The sequence below is a fragment of the Ischnura elegans genome, chromosome 2 (genome assembly GCF_921293095.1).
Source record: "Ischnura elegans chromosome 2, ioIscEleg1.1, whole genome shotgun sequence".
Lineage (NCBI taxonomy): Eukaryota > Metazoa > Arthropoda > Insecta > Odonata > Coenagrionidae > Ischnura > Ischnura elegans.
Window position 1 is genome coordinate 62,141,715 of NC_060247.1, and position 27,087 is coordinate 62,168,801.

General features: G+C 37.0%; 1 protein-coding gene across 1 annotated transcript in view; it reads right to left on the bottom strand.

The window, feature by feature from the left end:
• Positions 1 to 27,087, bottom strand: part of LOC124153831 (casein kinase I) — a 45,026-nt gene that overhangs the window by 15,507 nt on the left and 2,432 nt on the right. The window contains exons 3-4 of the mRNA XM_046527210.1: positions 8,427 to 8,652; positions 2,562 to 2,701 (exon numbers count right to left, since the gene is read on the bottom strand). Coding sequence (XP_046383166.1) covers positions 2,562 to 2,701; positions 8,427 to 8,652 — 366 coding nt within the window. The remainder of the gene's footprint in view (positions 1 to 2,561; positions 2,702 to 8,426; positions 8,653 to 27,087) is intronic.

Consider the following 27,087-nt stretch of genomic DNA (forward strand, 5'->3'; position numbering starts at 1 on the left):
TTCTCACTTGAACGAATTTGATCAAAATAATCACTTTCTCGGTATATTAGTCTTTTATTCGTTTATATGATTATAACTTGAGCACGTAGGCTTTCGCATACTCTATATTTCGGCTGGTTAGTATATACAATAGGAATATAATGATGTTGTCGCCTGCGATTTCGGTATGGTATCGTCTTTTTAAGTTATTATTATTTGTTATTATGTTTCAAACTCGGTACTTGTATTTCTAATGAAGCAAGCGTATACATTCATTACAAACAGAAATTCTGTCAGGATTTGCTTACGTCCTTCTTACTCGACTTGAAAGGTTTTATGAAATGAGCTGCAGTTCCACTGATGACTTAAACATAAAACGTATGGCCAACAAACACATTTCCTAATACAATGTAACCTACTTAATGCAAGTAGATAATTCAATTAATAATGCTAAGTAAGTATCCTACATTATCCCGAATTCATCAGTGTATACTATGTAAATGATTGCATCTAAATAAGATAACTTAATCATCAACGATATAGCAGCTTAGAGTTATTATTCGCATTCACACTAATTCAGCAGTAGAACATATTATCAAACAATACCTGTTGAAATCCGACAATCATTAAAAATGGGACTTTTAGCTGGAATTAAGTTTTCCTCGTCATACTTTGAATAAGTGGAAAGGAATACATCTTTACCGATTGACGGACGTCGGAGAACTCTGTTATTACTTACGCAACGATTAATGCCGATCAGCTTAACTAATTCATATTTTACGTGTTTGCTCAGATATTTATATGATGAAACACTGGGAATTTCAAAGCTGCCTCGTATCATATGTCGTAGATATTGTATTAAAACATCAACCCGAGTCGATAGCCGTAAACAAAAGTCTACCATGTTCACAGTGAACGACTCGTGATTTCCAGCTCTCTGAAAAGAGCTGAGATCACTCAAAAAGAGCCAAGCTACCAACTTTTTAAAATCTCTCCGAGGAATTACCTTCGATCTTTCCTACTGCATTAATTGCTACAATGTGTTTGGGGGAATATCATGAACATTAATTTCACTTAAATGGAAGCGGTCAAATCCCGAGACTGAAAAGGATGACAAAATACCTCAACCACCCAATGACCCGTTCTCCATGCATTGAACCATGAAGACTAGTATTGGATTGTTGCATACACCCGAAAACCATACAATTTCCGGGCACAATCTTTGTGGAGCGAAAGTGGCGCCGCTCGATTTGTTGCAAGACTTTTGCAAATGATAGTACCATTTCTGAGAAAAATGTATTCAAAAGTTAGTTGGAGCTGTATTCTCCATAATATGCATTATTATATTGTTGCCTTCTCTGAATATTATTGGACATGTAATACGTGCATTGGCAACTAGCTCATACTCGTCCAGCCACCAACAATAGGGACAAAAGGTTTAGTTTTAAATATTTCCTCGTAGTGAAAACACGTGGCTATTGCTAGACCTATACATTAAAATTTGTGCTGTATTCAGTTCTTAGAAAATGCCGCAACCTTGCTTAATCTGTATTAAAAAAAACCTTAGCCAGCAAGTGAAATTGCTACTGTTGATTGTGGCATGAAGACGTTGATTGACGCAAGTGCTGAAAGAGGTGATGAATTCACGGACTATCTAAAAAGGCAAAAGTTATCGGCAGTACATGAGCTATGTCGGAAAAATTACAGTTGGAATAATACTACTGCTTCAGGGCATGGTAATACAAAAAAAAATATGCCTTAGGTTTATAATTAAGTATCAATATAAAAGTATATAATCCTGATTGAAATTGCCGCAGATTAAATACCATTACCCTCACTTTCCAATTTGAGCACGCCAGCTGGCTCAATATTTACCTCAAATGACCTTTTTCTACAAATTTTCACCTGTGATAAAGGCACCTTTGCAAAATGATACTTTCTGAAGTACTAAGCCTCTTGTTTGAGCAGATATAAATAGGTTAATGCTGTTGCATTGAAATGTGGAAGCCACTTGCTAGGGTCTCCACAAATTCTGAGGAGGAGCTTGGAAGTGGGAGTGATAACGGTCAAAATATGGGAAGAGAAGAGGAACTAACTTGAAATGGAGAAAAATTAAGGAAGTCTGAGACTAAAACAGATGAGCTACAATTCTTCAAATCCTACTCCAAAACGAACACCCACTTAATTATCACAGACACATACATGACCTCATCACGAATGTCACCGCATAAAAATTACTTAAGTGAACAACTTACTTTACAAAAATACATAGGTGATTAGATAAAAAATTTAAGCCACTTAAATATAAGGAAAGGAAGCTGAAAGAATGAATTAATTACTAAGGCAAATGATTAACTATACTTCAAATTTTAAAAAACTGAGCAAAATCACTGCAGACAAATTCATAGTTAAGGGATCATTAGATGAATGAAAAGATCCAAGGCAAGATTTGGCACTCCACTTCCAAGATTATAACACTTATAAGATTCCAGTCTTGGTTTTCTCCAAGTCTAATACAACATAAAATACCTTAGCATATCTTCAACTACCCTATTCTTTGAAATGCTAAATCACAAACTTACCTCTGTTCAATGCCAAGATGGGCATTAATGGAAGCATAACGGGCAGTTCCAGTAAGGTTTTTATCCTCGCGATAACCTATGTGCAGCCTTGATCGAGGATCTCTAAATTTCTTGGCCAGTCCAAAATCTATCAAGAATAGCTGTAAGGCAAACAAATTTTACAATACCATTAAAGATTTGAGATAGTCAACACCTAGAAAATTTAAGAAGCTGTTTGTTTCTCATGCTGTGGGTGAGGGCTTCTCTGGTAATCTCAGGGCACGTTTACAATAAAATAATATACAGACGGTCCCCAACTCACGCACACAATGTGTTCCTGAAAACATGTACGTCGAATGTACAAAACTCGAACCATTGAGTTCCATGCTGATTAGGGGTTATGTTCCAAAAGAGCAAAATATATGTAATAAAACTTTATTTTTTACACAGATTTTATTTTTTATAACTAATGTTTAATAATGTGTTAATAAAATTCCTCAAACCATGTAATTTCTTTTGAAAATACATTGAAAATGAAAATATAAGTTAAAATACGAGAACTCCGCTGAGTACCGAGTGAAACTACCTCTCACCTTTTAAGTTGACATTCAAATTATTTTGTCCACCATAAATAAATAGACATATCAAGAAGCATAACAAAATGTGATTGTAGAACCCTGACTCTTGATACCTTTAAATTTTTACATCAAAATTACTTGGCTGGTGATATTCATGTTCGCGTATATTTCGCATGTTATTCAAAAAAGACAAAAGACAAATGGAATTCGGATGATATTTCGTACAATATCATTCCTGAGAGGTTCATCAATTAAACAGCTCTCAAAGGGAAAAACACAATTAGGAAAAAGGACTTACTAATTTTATTGCCAGCTGTTTGATGATGCCTAGCCCAATTTTCTGTAAAATCTCTCCAATGAAGGCTGAACTACAGCTTTCTTCTTCTCTTGATGAAGGATCGTGTAGCAGGCAAGGTCTCTCTCAAATAAATCGCCTTGATTAAAGTCAAAAACCAACAATTCCCTATGTATTTGTTTGATTGTGTATGTTCCTATTGTTCGCATATTCTGCTATTTAAAACAGTTGAATGTTGGGATGCACAGTAACATTCGTGGGGATTTAAAAAAAATTACAGGCCAACGTTCAAAAGTCCAAATTTAGCATACAAAAGTCAAGTCAAAGGTGTCAATTTGGAACGTACAAAAGTGCAATTTGTACGAAAGTCGAGGACCGCCTGTACTCAAGTAAGGAAGCCATCTAAATTAATGGCAGGATCATAAATGCAACGAAATGCCTGAGCTGGTAGAAGACATCAACCAATATTTATTCTAAATACATTAGAGAGCATTAAGAAAAATAAGTTTCTTCTGGAGTCCCAGACTTCTTCAGGTTGAAGCCAACTTTGACCTGAAGATGCCTAATAACAGGAGAAGAAACTTTTCTCCAAGATCAGCCAATATGAGAATACCCATATGAAGCCCACATAATCATCGTGAGTAATAAATTTAAAGAAATACTGGGACTCAACTACCACTATTACTAATCATCTTAGGTAAGATATTTCAATCACGCAACCGTGCAATAGAATTGCAACATAGATTGAATGTGTATCAATCAACATTAACCTCAAACCAAAAACGATAAGCCAAAGAAATCATTCACATAACTTACCACATACTGGAACCAAAAAACGACTTAATGGCTTAGCATTTTACCTCTGTGAACACTTCCCTTTGGGCCCAACTTTCCCATTGCCTTGATCAACTCTCATGATCTAATCTGCTTCTGCTCTTGCAATGTAACAAACCTCAGGTGCTGACATCCACTTCACCTCCTTCCAAATATGGCTCTCAGGGTATAATGTGGATGTAGATGAGAAGAGAGAATTGTCTTTCCTGAAATGCTTCAGAACATGAAGCTGATTCCATTTTATTGGAATCCTAAAACAATTTTTGATGCTCTTCACCAGCTCCTATCAGGCATACCCATTTTAAAGGTTTGACTTCATGTGTTAGGAAAATTTGCTTAAACCAAGCTCTCAAAAAATCAAATGATTTTTAACAGTTTCTCTTTCTTAGAATCTTGGAACACATAGATGATATGATAGATGGTTTCAGGTGAGACTGAATGGAATCATTTCTGGCGTAAATGGATAAGCTAACTGTAAATCCATAAAAAAATCTTTAATTTGAAAAGACAAAGCCTTGAAGTGCATTTTCATGCTTAGGTGAATCTTCAACAAAATGAAAACCTTGTACATGGACACATCTAGAATAGAACGCTATTCTCTGAGGGCACTCTTCACAAAATATGATGGAAATCAGGACAGGAGAGGATAGGATGTCAGCAAACCAAGCAGGTACTTTTCTGCCCAATGTTCATTGTGGTAAGGAGAGGGGCTTGCCCCATATGCTGCAATGTTGTTGATAACGGTGGTTCGGTGTTTACAAGAGGAGAGTGGGCAGGTTACAAAAAATCAATAACAATAGCTTCCTTCGCACTTGCACCATTTAAATTTCCATCTGCTATAAAGCATGCACTATAACCTAGCCAACCTAGACCTTCCATTTCCACAATGAGAACTTAAGAAGTCAACACACTGATGTGGTTATTTACTATCAATGTTTAACAAAATGCTGCCTCTTTATGATTTCTCACATGTCCTGGTACTTCTCTGCCACAATGTGAAATTACCATCCAGTTGGTCCAAATTAAGCTTCTCCACACTCACATTTTAGTTTGTAATTCATGTTTCTTCTTTCAATATTTTTTCATATTCAAGAGGAAAGCAGGTTTCTCATTTTTTCCTTTTCCGGTAATAAGCTGAGTAAATTTAATCTCATTAAACAGCAGAGTTACAACCATTAGATGTAATTGAGAGTGGGCAACACTTGACTATCAGAATCAGGGGGAAGAAGTGTTATTCTTGTACACCATCATTTTCTAACTAACAATTCCAAAAGCCATGCACTTTATTTTTACACTTGGTGGGTTTTACATTTAGGAAAATTATTTTTTTTAATTAGCTTGATTATCAGGCTGCATAAGGTCAATACTTGATGTTTCGTAGAACCATGTTTCAAACATAATACTTTCTAAAATTTAATGTTGCTGCCAAGTGTTTAGAGCACTTTCAACATTTTTGGATTTTTAGCAATTACAGTTGAGGACCTCAAATCTGGAAAGCTTGGGACCAAAGGGTTTCTGGATTTCTAGTCTTCGCGGTATGTTTTGTTAATTAATCAATTTATACATGCGTTCAGGCTCTTGCATTCGATATTTGAGATCCCTATGTGTCCCTGCCTAGGTTGTTAATATGTTCATGTTCATAGCATGTGCTGACTTCCTACTTCTCCCAGAACAAGGCTACGCAGAGGAATTTTCAAACATTTTGGATTTCAGGTTTCTGGATTCCGGATTTAAGGTCCTCAACTGTAATATTGAAATCACAATGACAACCCTGGCATTATTCATAAGAACTGGATGAAAAATAAGACAAAGTTTATTTTCCTCAGGAGGCATGAATTCCCTGAGAGATTTCTTTCAAAAATTGAAGTTTTACCTTAAATTCAAATGATTATGAAAAAACAGGTAGATATAGCAAAAAACTTTTACACTGCTACATATACACATGAAGGATTAAACTTGTTAAGTGTCATCAAAATCTGAGATGGTGGGAGTCATGCTTGGATGAACTGACATGGAAAGAACCAGCATATTATGAACTGTCCACACAATAAGCACAACGCAATAAGTACAGAGCAGTATGTATTCATACAGAGTTTTTACTGCTTAGTTATTCAATTTCACTGAGTTGTTCATTTTTGCTAAGGTGTAGTTAATGTTTGCTTATTGAGGGATATTGATGAAGTAAAAAATGAGATGTTCAAGAAATCTAACATGGGCAGTTGAAACTTTTCTATTTCCCAGCATTGACACCCAATATACCTAAGTATTGATAGAAAATCAAGAATATAACGCTACCACATGGTGACATGTTACAGGATTTATCTATTCACATAAGCCATTTGAACTGTAGTGGACTAGTTTTTCACAAATTTCTACACTCCAGTTCAAGGGAGTAGTATGTCCTTACTGCCTCAATGTAATCCTCTTCAATATTTAGGGTTTATCGATATAACCACTCCATACCATTACCATAACACATAAGTTAATCACACAAAATTCTAGAAATACACCCTGTGTATTGAAAACTTGAAAGATAATAGCTTGATTTCTTCAGATCCTGAGCTACAATATTTTTACTACTAATGCATCATTTTTAGAGAGCTATTTCATAGTCCACAGCAAAGTTATCCATGCCCTCCACAGAATTTAGATTAGTACAAAAATATGTCCACCCTAATTCAAGTAATTTGATTTTATTAAAAAATATATCTGATAGGATCAAGTTTAAAGTCCAATAAATGACGGCATGCAAAATAACCTGCATCTGTATTTTTGACTTAAAGAACCTAATCCTTGGATGTAAAAATATAAATAAAAATGAACTTAATACAAAACAAAAGCAATGGGAGGGTTGGACATTTAAACATATGGACGATAGTATACAAAAAAAGGACCACCTTCAAGCCTTTAGTCCAATTTTTGACCTTAACAACACCAGCAGCTATGTTTTACATTGACTTAAAGCTTGAATCCAGGAAAAGAAGAGGTTTCATCATGATTAAAGGTTTAAACTTCGTATTTCTAAATAAATTTATAACATTAAAGGTCCTAAAGAAGTAAAGCATCAAAATCATGAGCGTTAAAAATAAATTTGGAATTACCAAATTTAAATTCTCATTCAAGGGATTATAGAAGATTCCATTAAGTGTCACCGAAAACCATTTAGGCAGATCCTTACAAGCTACTTGACTGACTTGAATTTCAAAGAAATATTAATAGCTATGATAATAGGGTAGTTTCTTTTATTAAAAAAAAAGAAAGGCATTGATTGCGATTCATTAACCACCATTAGTGCATTCATAATATACAAATTGTTTGGTTTTAGAAATCCCAGTATAGACAAATGTCAATGGTCAATTTTAACCTCATTTGAAAAAGGCCAGATTGGCACCCATGTGATGCCAACAAACATGCCACAGGGACCTAGATGCTATAAGAGTAGATAGGAGTTTTACATCATCTGAGATTAATGCCTGCATGATCCTCAGAGATCAGGGAAACATCTCTTAATAATCACCTATTAAAATTGCCTATGGTCGGAAAGTTTCCTTCGTTTGATAGGATATTAATAATCCTTATTTAAGCCAAGCGCTACCTGCTAGCAGGGTACTCTACGCTACTGCCATGCTCGGCAGCAAGCAGCCTGCATTGTAGTGGCATTCATAGCCTCGCACCCAGGTGACCTCTTACAGCAGCAGCCAGACATCACATGGGCTTTTCTTAGCATTCATACTTAGCCATCGCGTTTTCGCGTGCTTGAAAATTTTCACTTCTCATTTAATCGCGAAAAAGAGATATCGTCATTTAATAATCTACAAGCGTGAAATATGGACTCCAGGAGTAATAATCTTTCAATTTAGGCAAAAGAAAATAGGAAAACACCCTATTCACTCCACTTCTAGTATTGAAAAAATGAACACAAAGTAAAGTATTTCCAATAACTAGTACATATATAGAAATAACTCTGAAGGATTTGATTATGCAATGGTGATGTTAATAAGGCCTACACTCAATAACACAAGGAAAATGACAAGAGGAAGAGCAAGAAAATACCTCAATCAGCATGAGATTTAAACAAGTAAATTATACAATTAACATTGAAAATATATTTTATATTGTGTAATCCCTAAAAAAAATGTAAAGAATTACATGATGACTTTTCTAACTCATTGAGCTTACCTTATTGCAATGTCGGCCAATGCCCATGAGGAAATTATCAGGTTTGATGTCTCGATGAATGAAACACTTAAGGTGAACGTATTCAATGCGGCCTATCATTTGGTCAGCCAACATTAAAACAGTTTTCAGAGTAAAGCGACGAGAGCAAAAATTGAAAAGATCTTCCAAAGAAGGGCCAAGTAAATCCATCACCAGCACATTGTATTCCCGTTCTTGGCCGAACCATCTGCAATGAGAAAGAAAATGCTACTAACTCACAAATTACAAAAAACAGATTCATTGTTTCCACTCAAAAATAAAATTGAAGGCTTTACCACAACATTTTTTCACCACAACCACTGGAATGAATTATTTCATTTAGTGCAATTTCCTAATTTAAGCTTACAATGGTACTAATTTTAACTATGAACTCTAGTTCCATTTACTGCATTAAAAGCATATATGTATATATAAAGAAATGGGTGTACACAGCAATATATTCCAACTTTTAAAGTCATATCCCTGGATTTATCCCAGGTTTTTCTCGGATGTAATGGAATTCCCGGACATTTATAGGTACTGAGGAATTCCCACTTTCTAGACACCATGCACAAAATTCAAACCTTATAGTGGTCATCTAAGTATCTTTTAATCATCAATTTACTGTGCTCAAATATCGTAACAGGAGTATGGTGGTCTAGTGGACAGACCGCTTTGCTTTTGAACAAAGGATCCTGAGTTCAAATCCTAGGTAAAGCCTTCATTCCAGATGAATTGGTAAGCTAGTGCATCAACAAAAACTGACTTATTTCTATGATTTTCCCAAGATTACAGAATTATGCATGAAAAATACATAAAAAGATATTTATTGACACAGAAGGAAATGGCATGATTTCTAGGAATACAACGAATACACATAGAAGCTTGCATCCCACATCTATAAGCGAGAGCATTCTGATTGTTTATGGTTTCTGTATTTCACCACCAGTTGTCGCTACTGGCTTGAATTCACACCGGAAGCATTGTTAACAAGCTCTACCGTTGGTGACTTCTGTTGACAGTTCTTCATGATCAAGTTCTATACTTTTGAGTGCATGAGCTAGGTAATATTCTCACTACCTGTGTCACTTTAACTACAAATTTATTCTGTCAGATCAATGGAAATCTTAATGCATAAAAGAAAGTCCAAAATCGTGTTAGTAACACCTTTTATAACTTTGAGACCTGCAGTACTGATTTTAATGATATTTAGTTTTTTTGATTTGTCACAGCTCCGGATAACAGAATAAACATTTAAAAATAGTAAAAGTTCACGAAAAAAAAATGATATTGATCAAAGGGTTATTTTTTAGGAGTTGGTAACACTGCAAAAGCTATCAAGCTGGTCCAAACTAGATTGTTTTGTTTTAACAAATTCAATGACTGAGCTTCTTAACAATAATTAAAGCATTTCAATAGTTAAAACATAATTATTATTAAAATAATATTAAAATCATTTAATTGAAGCTTAGCCCAGCTCGAATTGTGATGTCAACAAACACTTCTCTACCATTTGTGTAAACAAATCTACAAGCAATTGTTGACTAACATTAAGTAATGGCCGTGTACCTGTTGACGAATAGAGCAGATTGATTTCATTTCCTTGGAAGTTTTGCGATTTCGTATCATCGAAAGATGAGCTTATCAACAAAGTTCACGAGCATGATAGATAACCACAAGCAATTTTGGCGGCTACGAACTAAGATGTGGATAACTGAAACTTGGTAAATTAGGATCAAACAGTTTGTACTCAGCATTTATTCAAATCTATTGACTGTGTAACAAAGACGAAGTCACCAACTATCCATCTGAATTTTTAAAGTCCTTTAATGTCTGGCTCACCACAGCACAATTTACAGCTGAAGTTGGGTTCGATGTTCACGATGCTTCAAAACCTAAACCAACCTAAACTGCGCAATGGAAAGTGTTTGTTGATTAAAAAAACTGATAATGTGATTCATATGACTATACTCAATGGAAAATTCAAATATGAGGAAGTTCTCATTCCGAGGATTCCCATGATCCCAATCGATATGCCCTTTGAGTTTAAACAAATTTAATTACCATGTCGTGTTGCATTCGCAATGATGATTATCAAATAACAAGGCGAGTGTTTGTGCTATGAATCTAGGAGCACCATGTTTTTCTCATGAACAAGTATATGTTGCATATTCACCTGTTGGTAGACCATCCACTTCATCTGTTTTTCCGCCTCATAACGAAACGAAAACTGTTGCATATCAGAAGGTACATGACTCAAGTGAATAAAGCCGAATGTGTAGGGTAGACCCAGGCACTTTTACGCATCGGGTACTGGGGCATGTTTACGCAGTTAACTTTTACGAACCGAGTTATAACTAGCACACCACAAGACTTGCCATACTAACGCTGCTCTCTAAGGGCGAACACAAGATGATCAATTAATATCTTGAGAATGTATAGAATAGATCATTAGAAGCAGTAAAGGTATAAATTACATAAATAAGTGGGCTATGTTTGAGTGTGCCATAAATAGTTATCTTGTCATTTAAACTAACATCTGGAAACATGCACTAACTGGCAGAGGAGTTGATCTCATTCATTTAGAACTTCCAGTGCTTGAGATCCCAGCAGAGCAATTCACTAATTTTCTCTTAATTGTTTTAGCAGGATTGGTGGAAAAAACAAAATTATAGAGCCTCATTTTGTTCATGCATGCAAATTTATCGTTTGAGCTTTTAACAAATAAAATTCATTTTTATTGCAGAGAATTGGAACTGAAAATTCAGAAACATTGAAACCCGCGCAGGACCAAAACAAAACACCCTCAAAACACCAAGAATTTAAATTTTAGGGGATCAATAATTATGGAAAAATTAATAAAGAAATAATTACTATTGCAGAAATTTCTATAATAAACCAAAAATTTTGGAATTTTTGGGAGGAGAGCACCAACAACACACTGTGCTGCACAGTAGATGGCTAAAATTAATTATTATCAATTCCCACATTTTGAAAAATATTCCAAGATCCCAAACGTTTCCCTGCCCAAATTGGCTGCATTTCATTTTCCCTATGTTTTCTGTTTTTCCGAATGGTGGGCTACCTGTCAAGAAGAGTATTTACATACCACTAAAAAGTGTTGATTAATCCCTTGTTGCCTAACTTCAAGGCTTAAATTGCCTTCATCATAAATCAATTTTTTATGATAAACTTGCTTGAAACGTCAGTCTCCAGGAGAAATACCAAAAATGGCTTTAATGTTCCTAGTAGTCTAACAGGCATTTTTCCATTAGAATGAGACTACAATGACACACTTTTTCTTACCTATGAATCAAAAGTGAGAATTTTTCAGCATTCTAAATCTAAAATTGATTCGGAATTGATAAATAACTTAAATTACTAATGCAAGGATTGATTCGTCAATGATCCATTAAATTGACATCAACAACTAAATGGAAAAGGTGCTCAGATAATTGCCACTGTAATGGCCCTTAACCAAAAATTTCCAGCACAGCTTTACAAAATGCAAAAGATTAAGTCATTGTTAAGTTACAGAGAAGTTTCACAATAACCTACAAACAGTGGTGGATCCAGGATAAGGACAGGGAGAGGGGTAGGAGGTAACCTCCCAGCAGTTGTGGGGCTCCGAACAAAATTACCTTTATATCTAGAGTAAATTGGATACCCAAGGGTCCCCCCTAGTCCCTCCCTGGATCCGCTACTGACTACTTATACAGTTCAACTGACGAACAATTTGATACAAGTAAACGACTCACAAACGCCGATCCGACGCAACTCGAAATGAGAGTAGCAAAAAATTCATCAAAAATGATGAAGGGGATAATATCTCCAGCCCGCGCACACGCATCAGTTCACCACTGGTAACATTGCGAATGAAAAAGAAAAGCAAGAAAGCCTAACCGAACCCCACTTCCGTAAGATTGCAAGGGCTCCTGCCGATTGCTTCACCTCTTTCACGAAGCAAGTCGTCCATTGTGGCCGAGAAAATACACGTGGTCTAACAGCCATTGTTCTCGAATATAGGCTGCTACATGAATTCTCACGCAACGCAACCATTGGACACCTCGGACACAGCTCTCACGAAAATCATACTTAAATTAGATTCGCGAGAATAATCTATCCGAAGACGACACGATGTTCACGGCACCTCCATTCACCACGAAACGGCTTCAGGATGATTCTTATTACGTAGACACTACATGATTACCGGTTAGAGAGTAAGTATAAACGTATAAAGATCGAAATGACTTAACAAGGATGGCATCAGGCCATGGAGAATATGAACCCGCAGGATACGGGTGATTCCCACGCGATAATTATGAAATTATTCGTTACATAGAAACAAATCACTATAAACAATTTCGTAAAGCAAACAGATATTTTATATGAATCCTTACCAAAAGGAATTAAGCAAAAAGACGATTTCCGCAACCTCTGAGAGAACAAAAACAAATAATAACAGTAAAATCATGTTAAAACATACCACAGTAAACGGAACGGTATATTAGAATAGTCATAGCAGAAAGGGAGAACCTTGAGAAGATCAAATGAAAAAAGGTGTTAACGAAGGAACTATGATGAAGTTGCTACATCTTTCCTCAATATTTAAATAAAATAAAATTTTCTTATAATTGTGGTCCCGATTCAGTAATTCGTCCGTCGCGACGTCGATGGAACGAGTAACAAACGTCGAGTAAATCTGCACATACGGAGCACCCAATTTTATCACAAAACAGCGTAAAAAATGACGCTTCCATTGCAAAACTATCATTAGAATTTGCTCCAAACTCTGACGATTATGGTTGCAAAATCAAGAATTCTGACAACCTTAAGGAGTGGGCTGAGGTAATAGTATGCGAGAGGGAAAAATCTCGGCGGTTGAAAGGAGGCCATTGTCATGGCAGGTAATCGAATAATGCTATTAAGCATGCAAATGAAATATCTTGAAATAAAATCTCGAACAGATTCCGAGATGCTCACTCCCCACACAGACGAAGGCTCTTCCTCCTGAAACGAGTGTGTCCGCTTCTCCTATCCTATTCCGTTAACGTGACGTCACGAGCAGCCCTCAAGCTCGCCGGAACTTCTTCCCCGGCCTTTTGTATTCCGAATGCGTCAAAGAGAGACGCGACTGCTATGATCGCCAAAGACGAAACACCAGAGCTGCGCAGCCATAAGAGCTGCGTGTTAGATACTCTGGAGAATTAAAAGAATTCAATCGAATTGAGCACGCAGCCAATGTTAACCAAATATTCGGAAGAGTACTTCTTTTGTCTTCACGGGAAGTGGTCCATTAACCAACCATATCCTTCACTAAGATTGCTAGTGAAAATAATTCTCATTTGCTGATTGAAATATTTCCAAAGGGTTTGGATCGAAGGTTTGATGTGAGTCGAATTCATGAATCTTTAACATGTTCATCGTCACGTTTTAACGCAGCAGGTGGCATGACACCCTAGATAGACGAGCATGAAGGATCACTGGGAAGATTTCTGCATTACCTTTTGAGAGGTAACGACATCACAGATGCAATTAATATTCATAATGACTAATAAACATGGCTACAGGAATAAGTGCACACCATTGGGAAGCTGATAAGACCAAAAAGTAGTGATGTACGCAGATACATAATGAGTAAGGAAATCAGGATCTATTTCGTCTGAAGTTTGTAACTTAAAAATATTGGTAGAAATAGAAATACCATCAATTGCGAATTATTTTCGAGAAATTTGCTTTAAATAAGCGAGAATGCTTCAGTATACGTTCAAGTTATGGCATAATGCCTTCTCCAGGACGATACAAAATTGCATATATAACCAAGAGTTCCTGCGCGAGAAATAACCAATAATCTCATCTACGTTTGTAGATGCTGTACCTTCGATCTGATTTTCAAGAGGGTTTTTTTCATTCGGAATGGTGAATATTTGGAATTATGCCGCGAATACAACATCCCAGACGGGAATTGGCCAACACTATAACATTTGGAACCACGCACCGCAAGGTTACATAAAAAACTTAGCTGCCATAGAGACCACGCACTTTCTACTACCAAAAACAATTGTGGCACCTGTGTCCTAAAGACATATGTATGTCGACCTTCGAAGACCGCCTCCGAAAGAAGACAGCCCACACGACGGCCAAATCAAGAGGCGTAGAGACGACGTAAGGTCGCTTACATAATGCGATCTATTGCACACATCATACTTCGCAATCGGTAATACTAGAATCAATAATATGAACAGGTAATATTGTAAATCAGGAGCTCTCAGCAGCTATGACTACTTTCACACAAAAACCCATTGACCCTCCAAAAAAACCACAGCAGATAGCGAGGAAACTTTAGCCTGAACCATATATCTCTAGAAAATCTAGAACCAAGAATTAATCAAATGAAAGATATGACTGTGTCATTTGAATACACACTCGTTCCAAGCACAACAAATCAAAACTGTTTCGATGACTGCACCAGACGAATAATGGTTTCACCTAATCTCACTTCATAATGCTGTGGCTAGCCACCTAAGTACCACTCCACAAGAGCCACCAAAATTATGAAGTGTCTTTTATGTTTAATTATTATCAAGAAATTTCAAAACGCCTGCGCGAAAAAGGTACAATCGTCAATACAATTTCACTTTAATATTGTGTTAATAGGCGGCATTACTGAGAAGTGAATTTATAACGAACATGTGGATTTGTATTCCATAACCATTCTTATTATCGTTACCATAAAATACCTCGCTCGTAGAAAATAAGTCTTTCCTCATTGACAACCGCAAATCGCGTGACACAGGAGGTAATGCTGGATCTACCACAGTGAAATGGCCTTGATGCCGCCCGTTCAAGGCTCGAGTCGAGACGAATATGCTAATCTCAAGACGGATGGGGGGATAAGGGAAGGTATGAATAGCTAAATGATGTACTTGGAGACCAAGAAGCACTAGAAAATGAGTGACAGCACGAGGCCAAACGGATGGTCCAACCAATTGACAATAAATAATGTATAGGAAGCCAAACCTGGAGTCAGCTCCGGTATGGCCCTCATTTATCACGGAGAATAGGATCCCTCGTCAATACACTAACGACAACCTTACGAAAAGTTGGAGACACTTAGGATAGAAACGGAATGGAAAACGGGTAATGATGGCTAATCTGAAATTCACTTCTATAATTTAATTCAACGCATGGATCCGCGAAAAAAATCTGCTATCTGCATGAAACCAATCTCTATTTTACTTTGTTTTAATTAACTTCCTAACTTGTCCGCTAGTCTGTAAGTTTGCAATCGATGTAAAATGAACTTCCCAATGACCTAAGGACTTAGAATTTTAATTAAAGAACAGACATGATAAACATAAAATACAATAGTATTTGTAATTATTCCCCCCTTCGTTCAAAAAAAACTTAGCAAAAATAATCCAGACCACAAAGCTACCGACTCACGGAATCAAAGGTACGGAATAGATACGAACCAGACATCCCACAACATGGTAGGCAAAATATGAAGCAATGAAAAAATTTCCTGTTGGTGTAATAATTATGACAAAATACCTTTCAAGGGAATATCTGGAAACATCTACCACAAAAAAATAGGGGCATACGCGCTACTGCGCTAATGCTGGTACTGCTTAACTTTTAAACCAGAAAAATTAAATCAAAAAAGAACACAATGAGCAGAAAAATACATCATTTGCAAGGAAAACTCCTGTCATAGGAAGTTTCCTCACAATCGAAAGGGCCAAGGACTCGGAGAGAAAGAAGTGTCGCGTCGGTCCATCGTCTAGTGACGAACTCCTAAAGCCATTTTCCCCTCCGTATCCCAAAGGTTTCCAACCAACTACTCTCCCCGACCGCGCCTACATACGATTTTACTGTCTCGTAAAACTAATATGCCCATGCATTCCCGTAGATACCTTATTTAGCTTCCCTATCTCCCAAGTCGATGCAATATACATAAACCTTCACATCGCAAGCCTGTATCATGGGATGATTTATTCCGTTCCTGAGTGATAGCTCCATCGATATCTGAAAAGGGACCAACAAAGTGATCGGGGCTTTTCCCAGCATTCATACTTAGCCGCCGCGTTTTCAAGCGCTTGAACATTTTCACTTTTCATTTAATCACGAAAAATAGATATCGTCATTTAAAAATCTAAAACCGTAAAGCGTATTCCAGGAGTAATAATCTTTCGATTTAGGCAATAAAAAAATAATGGGAAACCACCCTATTAGTTCCGGTGCAATGCGAGAAAATACCAGCAGGAAGGATTATTATCAGCTTAACCAAGCACTATGGACTCAGTAAATAATATCCTAAAACTTAACAGTAAGGAAAAGTATACTTTTTAAGCACGCTGAGCAAATAATACATTTAAAAAGGCAGTGATATATACGTTCTCAGCAGGGAAAATGATACCACCGTTTATGGGCAAAAACTACGAAAAAATTGCAGTCATTCTGGTATTAACGGGTAACGGTATTCCTCATAATGAGGAACGAAGAATGTTAATATGATCAAACTAAGGAGTAAGGACCGCAAATTAAAAAAAAACGCTCCGTCAGCCACCTTGCGAGTAATAGGCGATTGGGGGAAGAGCTTCACCCATACGTAAAGCGAAATTAATTTAAATGAAAGGGTTAAGGAAAAATGTTGGCATTCCTCTTTAATACAAACAAAAATTAATAAAAACCTGAAATCATCATAGAAATAACATCGATACACATGACAGCTGTTACTTGTGCTACTACCCTCTGGAAAATGAAGCGTTCTCTTTTAAAATCTCTCAACATGTAGGGGCAAAGAACAAAAATAATAGAAGCAGATACAGAAAAAAGAGAATGAAAATCAAGAATACACAAATATGGAACCCCACAGGAAGACAAACTTACGTGTTACAAAAACCTAAAACATAGCGAGTAGAGCAGTGAGGAATTAGGTATAACTGAGTTCAGCGGAAAAGTTGGTGAAAATCTAGTCAAAATTTGTTCTGCCCCACGATCTTCTCAAAATTTCACGTCAAGAAACGAAAACGGACTACTTCCACTTCGCTAGGGCTTACTTGACCATATCCTTTATAAAACATTAAGCGAGGAGAAAATCCAAATAAATAAATAGTTCCCTGACATCCTGCAAATATAAACAATCTCTTGGCGCGTAGCCAGACACGTATCTGCGATCGAAGTACCACGGGAGCGTTATGGAAATTAATGACTCAATTGACCGGTTTAAAAGGACAATTTCAATGAAATTAGTTTTAATACGATAACATTAACAATCAGCTCAAACAACCTAATCACAGTGAACTAACGTCCCAACCATTTCAAAAAACATAAATTACAAAACATAATTTCTAATATAATGCAAATGCTATTAAGATTAATTATTAAAAATTTAAAAATTAATAAAATTAAAATTTGTCGTTAAATTCGATATCAATCGCCTATTGTTAAAAAAAATAGGGAAATTAATAAGTCAAAAAATTATACCAAGAAGCTGGGATGAACGCTCACATTCTGTATCGGATACGAATGCCACGCAGTGAGGTTACCAACTATAATGAGATTGCATGATTAACAAATTAACTGAATGTCACGTTGGCATAATGATATTTTTTCCGGTTCATTACGAAGCATCATACCGCATGTAATTTGATTGTTGCTAAATATTACGAGTCATAATGGTGCTCCAATATCGACTGTTAATGAGAGCACTTAAAGTGGATCCGCTTCGATGCGTATTCGTTGTCATTACGAAATTAAGGGTACCAAACTGCTTGCAATCTACTTTGAACGAACCTAGAAGATATAAACTTCGCCGTCACGGCTGAACGTACACCATAGAACTGGTGGCAGTGTAACAGTATATGGATTATAATACCCATAAGGACAATAATGCGTAATTACCAACTACTTAAATATGAGGTCCTAATTTAAATAAGGACATTATCAACTACTAAGTTAGATACTGGAATGAAACAGAGGGCATACGGTGAGTAGAAATTCGTGCACGTTACGCCAGGTTTGGAGGTTTTGTTTATGAAGCGGCCCCGTAACCTACTTGTGTTGTAGCAAGCGGGCTCTCTTTGCTTTTTAGGTCACCGTTGGCTTTCCACCAAACCGGAAAAGGATTTTGAGCGTCGACTCCGCAACATGGTTATAGCAAGCAAAATGTCCTTACTTTTTCGATATCCATAGGTACGCACGCCCTCGTAAGCGCAATTTGTTAAAGACACTTGATCTTTACGTAAAATCAAGACAATCACTTTACGAGCGAGAGCAAATTTATGCGAATTCTAGATGCTCACGTAAGCATGTCGTAAACGGATTTCACGGCGCAACGAGAACGAATTTACGTTATTCTTACTCCATGCCTAGTAGTGAGGGCCAGTGTGTTCGATCTGGTAGCGCTTCCTTATTGTCGTATAATAATTTTGTTTTATTGACAATTTCGTTTTCCATATTCCTGTAGCCACGTTCGTGAAGGTATGGTTACACGATTAAAACCCTTATATTTTAATCTTTCGTTGCCGAGTAAATAAAAAAGTTTTATGTTATCCATTAATTGTGTTACTCATGAATCCATGCTCTGGAATGCTATATCGATTAAGCGAAACGTTTACCATAGCAAGTTTTTTTACCATTTGCCCAAACCCTCGACAATTAAACAAAATAAATAAGAAAAAATTCCGCTCGCAAATTTCATGATATGTTTCGTGAAGTAATTTTACGTTTTTCATAAATTTTAGAGTACAGGTGCAAGGAGGATGAAAATGTGAAAATGCAGTTAAACAACAATATACCATGACCTCTTCCGATCCCTCACAGAAAATTATAATTGTATTCTAGTAATTAATCACAATTCAGATGTAATTGATTGGCGTTTGCAGGTGATTATATCCGTTTTCGAATAAAAATTTCATTACTATCGTCTGAGTTTTTCTCTCAGAGGGTGTTGATTAATCCCACACTATTATGTCCAATCAGGAATCGTACAACTTGAGAAATTTCAATTCGATAATAGGTTAAGTTCTGTGGATAGTGATCTCTGATGTTCATGGAATTCACCATAAAATGCACAGTTAAATTTCGCGCGGCATTGACGAATTGGTGCGTTTCGTACATGAACTATGAGTCATGAAAACACGTTCCATCACGCTTCCTTTCATCTGATGGGAGGACTAAGAGTAGAAGGTGGTGTGTTGAGATACGAAGAGGAGGTTGCAATTCCAATGGCAGACCGTTGACCTATACCATTATCAACAATTAAAACCTAATTATAGAAATTTTTTAGAGGGTGGAAATTGAACATTTGATATAGCATGGTGCATTAAGCAAGCTAATTACTTGGTTCTGTACCAATATATTCATTGATACAAAAGAAAAATTACCGTAACAAAAATTAATACTCATTGAATTCTATTTCAGCTTCGTCAATCATACAATTGCATAGAGTTCACACAATTTACCGTGTCAATTTACCTCCTAAAAGCGTTCACGAATAAAATAATCCAATATAATCAGAGGGAAGACAAATGAAGTGTTGACTGCATTTTAGCATGAAAAGCCAACCGAAACAATAAGTTAACCCCAACCTTAGCCCTAACCAAGTTATCTCATCAGTAAGCAGTGACTGATCAATAGGGATAAAAATTGCAACTTCTTTCGGACGGCATTAATTTCCTATTTTCTCTTCTTTTATCTAAATAACGACCGGCAAGACGTAGACACTGTGGTCCTTGTGCAACAGCAAAGTAAAACATATTTACCATTGAGAATCACTTCATCTAATTCCCACACTCCTTCTTTTCAACCGACCTAGATTTCAGCATACAATATCTAGAAAATAGTTTCAATGGTTGAAAGTAATTTCATTATGATAAAGGTAGATAAGGTTTTAAATCAAATAATGAATCACCAAACAGACTGGTCGAGCGGAAGTGATGCGTCTTCTTCAGGAGTGACTTTAATAGTGCACAGGAAACCCTCATGACACCAGACACAGGTAAATTGATATGATATTTACATAATAGATCCGCTAGTGGTTTACTACTCGTAATACGTATTAAGAAACATTTTCGCATATTGAGTTATTTTCTAGGTTCCAGTTAGATTTATTCAAAGGATTACGCCCAAATTAAATATGGGCACGCTATTCCTTACAATAGTTCAAAACTTTTGGAGCTATCTCCAATTGCTTGGGTAGCCCCAACGTTTACCGACTGACGATGGTCGTTTATTCAAGGGAATCTGGTAAGGCTGACCTTATTCAAATTAAGTTCTTACTTCATATTCCACAACCCCATTCAGCAAATTAAGGGCCAACGTAGGAAGGTTAGTTGACGCAAATGACAATATGAGCATCATCAGCGAGAAATGTTTACTATCAACGTTTTGTCACGGTATCAACCAAATCAATCAAAATCGATCAAAAAACAAAGAAATAGCAAAAAGAAAAAAAACTTCTTGTTGGCAAAGAAATCCATTCATGCTTTAATAACTCTGCTTTCTAATAATAATTCTCTTCCGTTCGTTAACCGTACAAGAAATCAAATATCGATAGAAATCAAAATGACGGCGAGCAGGGCTGAGCACAGCTTTTACATTCCAGCATAAATTCAGTGTTCAAGAAACGGAGATTAGCGAAACGGCGAGAACGCTATTGGGAAACAAAATAAACTTACTTCCTTAGGTATTATGATACGCCACTAGTCACTCATCTCAATAACACTACTGAACAAATTAAACAAGATAGGTACACAAAGCCTCAAGTAAAACATGATGCCATATAAATCCTTTCTGCGTAGTGTACATGCAATAAATCCGCAATGATGCTTACAGAGCTTCATCACGCCAATCGTCACACATTAGATGTCTGATATAGTTTCCCAAAATACACATTAAGTACGAGTGAAATCTTTCCCTTAAATATTAATGAAAAATGTATAATCCTTATTAGAACTGTAAAAGGCACATGATCGCATGAGCACATGTTGCCAGTAAAGAAAATAAATTTAATTCAATTCTTCTAAAATGATACCGACATTCGACAGCCCGAAACTATTTTACAGCATAATAACACGTTCATAAAACAAAAATCGCGTTAGATTTCAATTATCGCGAGCGCATGCAAGCTGACCAAGGAAATACAACCATAGCATTCCGGCAACAGTGGCATTTCACCTCGGCAACAGCGCTTTAACCGATAAGACAACTTGCGCTTCCCACGAATCGATGAGCTCTCAAGTAAACACAACACAGCCCCTCCTTGAAAAACATTATGACGAAACTTACAATATGGCACATCACAAACGATACCACCAAAATTATTTAACGTTAAATCGCGAATAGATGTGAGAAAGTTCCCCACGTCACAGATCGTTCAGAATTAGATAAAATTCGGGTCCGCTTTCCCTTCCCGGAGGTATCGAATGTACTAGGGAAGGGCACAGTAACCTTGAGGTTGCGTTCGGAGTAGATCGCAATCCAAAATACAAACAGACGCGTTATCAAAATGAATAATACTGACATATGTGTCTAGACACATGTGTAGATGGCACCACTTACACCTCCTATTGCCTATAAAATTAAGTGATGACGTCGAATATAAGGGCCAAATTAATTTAACTTTTAATTCATTATTTGGGTCAAGATTTTTGTAAATATCGCAGCGTGACACGGATAGCATTGAGGTAGAAATGATCATGAAAGAACAACGCAGGACGGGATAAAGGATAACCGAGGATTTTCTGCGTTCGACGACTTCAATAGTATTTCACCAACTATTTTTATATTGGCTGTCTTCGCAATAACCTTACATTGTTTATCTCACTTCTATTCCGAAATCAGTTTTGAGTTCGAGTTGCGCTACGATGCAACGTATACTCACCCATATACACGCGTTTGTGCTTCGGCAAGACTTTTCATAAATTAATAATAAGTAACAATAACCACATAAAATGATGGCAAACACTCACTCTATCTAAAACCCTTCCGTAAAACTTGCCGAACATGAACTGTCGTCCAACAAGAAGCATGAGGATATTTCCGCGGATATTAAAAACATAGTATGGTAAATAATAATTGAAAACAATATTCTTATGACAGTATTTCGATTTTAATGACAAAAGACAATAACATAACTTTAGTTAAAACTGACTGACACATTTTCGCGAAAAGAAGTCATGGCAAAATGAGTCGAAAACTTTACATTTTTGTACAGAAATGTCAACATAAAGCACTTTAAGTATGCGCTTTCTGAAATTAAAATAAGCACCTATTGATATTTTAAGAACAGCAATAGAACATTGAAAGAACAATTATAACCACAATTAAGGAACGATAAGGATATGATTACAAAGCAGGAATGGATTGCGCTTCAGACTGACTGACAGAGGGATAAGGTGGCAGATCTATGGTAGGGGCTAAGTGGGCTATAGCCCACTGTAGTGGGTAGTGTAAATTGGGTATCCAATATGTATTGGGTACCCCCCCCCCCTTTGTCAGCAAAAATGTTATTATTTATTAAGCAGTCCCCACCACCTAGAATCCTACCAAAGAAGGTCAGTATAATCTGCGTGAATAACTACATATCTTTGTGAATATACATTCCAAATAGTGCACAACAGAGAATAAATGATTCGCCGACAGAAGATTTAACAAATGGCAGAGATTTATACAAACAATACTCAAGAGCTACCAAGTTAAACAATAGCTTTAAGTGTCACAAAAACTAGTTTCCAACCCATGGAGATCAGCTGAAAAATACATTCGGCAACAAACAGAAAAAAACAAATACAGAGTTTAGGAAATGAGAGACACGTTGCCTTTCACAGTTTTACGATATAACATGACGGAGAAAAATTAAAAAGACTGAATTTCCAGGAATCTACAAGCAAGTTCCCTCGCAGCTGACGCGAAGACAAAACGCGAGTTACAGCACGGAAGCGCTGCTTGACTGCATGCGCCTCCCCAAACCTTGCTTTGCCCGCAGCGGAATGAATGTACCGTTACAGAGACGCCCCTCTGCAGTGAACCTCACTAGGATTCGCACCATCGAGATGGCCATTGGCTCGAACAGTGAACCAAACACAGCGAACGAGTTATGATTAGGACAGAACAGCGCATCAACGCAATCATGGGAGAGAAGACGGGTGCATAAGGCCACCTAATTAAATCGGATCGGCAAAAAATATTCCATTCGGGAAAACAATGATTTTATCATTAATAGGCTAAAACAGCATAAGGAGGAAGATACTTTGAAATTTTCAAAATTGGGGAGAAACGAAAACGATACCAGCCATGTTCACGACGGAATACCAAAAAAGTGGTCTAAATTACCCGCACAAAAAAATAGCAGTGCCACTGAAGTTCAGCTCACCAGGACCAGAACTCCAGTGATATCTATCACAACTACAACGGCAACAGAACTTAATGAGCGATTCTCCACTTCCATGCATTTCTCATCATTCATCAAGATCAAATGCAGAAAGTCAGGCTTTCTGTGCATTGCCGTACCAACAAAATTTCAAGTTCACTTGCATGGACCATTCAGCTACAGTTAAGCAACTAAATAACTCCTTGTCGAGCAACTGATAGTGTTGCGCAAATATTTTCCACGCCCGCAGTACGGACCATTCCCCAACAACGTTCATTACACGTTGACCACGCTGACTCCAAGTGCAGTCGTTGAGAGAACGAAAAGCAAGGACGGGTCAAACTATAACTGTGGTCTGGATAATACAAAAAGTAAAAGCAGCGAGTTCTATTACACACTTTGAGGTCATAAGGCGAGCAGTTGGCATATAATGGCAGATGCAACAGGTAAAATTAAGGAACTGGTAAAATAAAGACGTAAATTTGGAAAGGGCTAACGACAAACGAAAATATGTTCGGAGAGTTACGAGCAAAAGTAAATGTGAAGTACAGGTGCTAGGTTACTTTCCCTGGGAAAGTCCCATCCACAAAATGTCTACGGTTTGATTTCCCCCAAGAACGCTTCAATGCTGAAACAGGGCCATGGCTGAAACAATACCACCAGTTATATGGCATGATGCTACCCTATTGCCTAACATTATTAAAACGTACGACTTACACACCACAGGATTATCAATTCATTAGTAAAAGAAAAATGTTTTGTTTTTCGACGTAGACAAAGATAAACACAGAGAGACAACTATGTTTTGCCGACAAATAATAACTAATTGTAAGTCCACTAAGTTTTAGCGAACTGCCAACCAAAGGCATCAACCGCCAGAATAATGTCATACAGGCATGAAAAACGACTCCGAAAAAGCAATCAAATGTATGAGAACATTTTGAACAGCGGGTACAAAGAGCAAATACTATAAACAAACCATTATTAAGGCGAAGTTATGGAGTAGCAATACCATGTGTACGAGGACCCTATTCAGCTTCACTTCAAACCAATCATAAAAAATAATTCATTAAACGAGACGTTCATCAGCACGGCTTTCGACGTCGAATCGGATTAATTTTTAAACGCTCCACCGAATAACCGAACATTAGTACCGAAAACCCGCGTGAAAATGTGACTAGCCCGCACCCGCATCCGAAAATATAACAGGCAGCAAATTAATAGCATAACACCAGGCGAAGGAACAAGTGTCAGGCGAAAAGACGGCACCTGAGTAACGCGATCCATTTCAAAACACCTGCAAAATGGCCGGGCGCTTTATTTTTTAGGCATACAGTGAAAATAAGGTAAAAAAATTGAACGCAGATGGCCATGGCGAAATTGGCCGCCACACACCTGACAGACGACATTCACAGCAGATACTTCGGATAAGTAACAAACCCGAGGGAAATTCTTTACGATTTTTCGTGAGGCAAATGCTGCAGCTGCATATCCAGTCATATTTACATTAAAATGGCCAATGCAACACAAATATAAATACATATTTCAATAAGGCCTCACTAAAAAATACCTGAGGAAGTAAGGTTAATAGATTTGGTAACACCAACAAACTTTTCAACACTGCCGATGTATACGGATAATCCCCTTGTAAGTGATATGCCAGTAACCGTACTCGAACTCGTTTAAATAAATACGCCATATTGCATAACTGCATCTGAAACCTTGAAAGTTAACCACCCAATCCACGGTACACCCGAAATTTAATGTGAGTAAACAAGGCAGTGTTGTGACTCCTAACCCATAAGGAATCAAATTTTGAATACTTCTTTCATCTTAATTCATGCAACTAAAGACACAGGCTTAAGCCCAAGAATTAAATACAGGAGTGACGAATTTTTGGCAAAAAATTTAATTACCATTTACACAGCCAAGATAATTACTTAGGCTGCTTTTACCAAATCTATTCCACAATAATGAATATTCTGCTCACTCGTATGCAATGGTGGAGGGAGGTGCATTATTACATTTAATGTGAAGGCAAGTTCGCAGAATATCCCAAAGAACATTAGCAAAGGTTACAGATAACGTAAAGGAAGACCTTGTAGCAAACCTTATCCATAAATAATCATTTAAGATAGAAATTTCAGGGTTGTTATCAAACTATGAAAACGCAATTTTTGTTGGATTGCAATGAACTAAAATTGATTTCGTATAAGAGACGTAGGATGAAAATTAGAATGTAAAAACGGAAAATGTATGCATCCTTTCCTTGTCATGGTTAGAATGTAAAAACGGTGAATGTATGCATCCTTTCCTTGCCATAGGTCAATTATGCAGGGTTCAGTCAAAGGATTACTTCGACGATGGCGAATGGAAAAAATTGAACAATTACATACATAGGCGGATCCAGGGGGGGGGCACGGGGGCACGTGCCCCCCCAGACCCTTAAAAATATGCTACATTTTTAATACGGTCCCATTATCATTTCGTTCGTTTTGTATAACGAAGTATCCTTGTGCCCCCCCCTGAACAAAATCCTGGATACGGCCTTGCTTGTGCCCCTCCCAGAAAGAAATCCTGGATCCGCCCCTTATTACATAACATTCACAAGTCCATTGCGTGTACCTTATTTTATACGACAGTGTAAGGGCCAAAATTGGAAGAGCAACGCTTAGAGACCCCTATAATCACATAGACTCATTTTCAAAATAAGTAGAAACATTGAAAACCATGATACTACGAAATCAAATTTTGTAGTACTATGTTTCAGAGGACAATGAATGGATACAGAAGAAATTCAATTAAGTCGAAGATTCCATTCATAACAGCATCAAAAACCTGATAAATGGATCAACCAAGATCGGCAACACCAATGGTTCTCAACCTCCCCTTTCAAGCAGCTCCTATGGTTGAAGTGGCCCTAACCTTAGAAGGACCAGTTACGAAGGCTTTCAAAGTGCTTTAGCTTTAAGATACCCTGGGAGAGGGGTCATTCGACCACCAAATGTATCGTAGCTAACAGGTTTGAGAAATGCTACGCAAGACAAACGCAGCAACCAAAAGTTTCCTTCAGTACTATGACCAACTATTCATATCGAAAACAACAAAAACAGCAAAGAGATACCGTAGCTTCAATGCAATACGTAGTTTGCAATTTGCAATTGCAAGTTTGCAAAAATACAATAATGTTTCATTCACGCGACTGTTTTGATACCAGTGCTGCTAAACTGAAAATACACCATTCTGCATCGAGGAGTGATGATGATG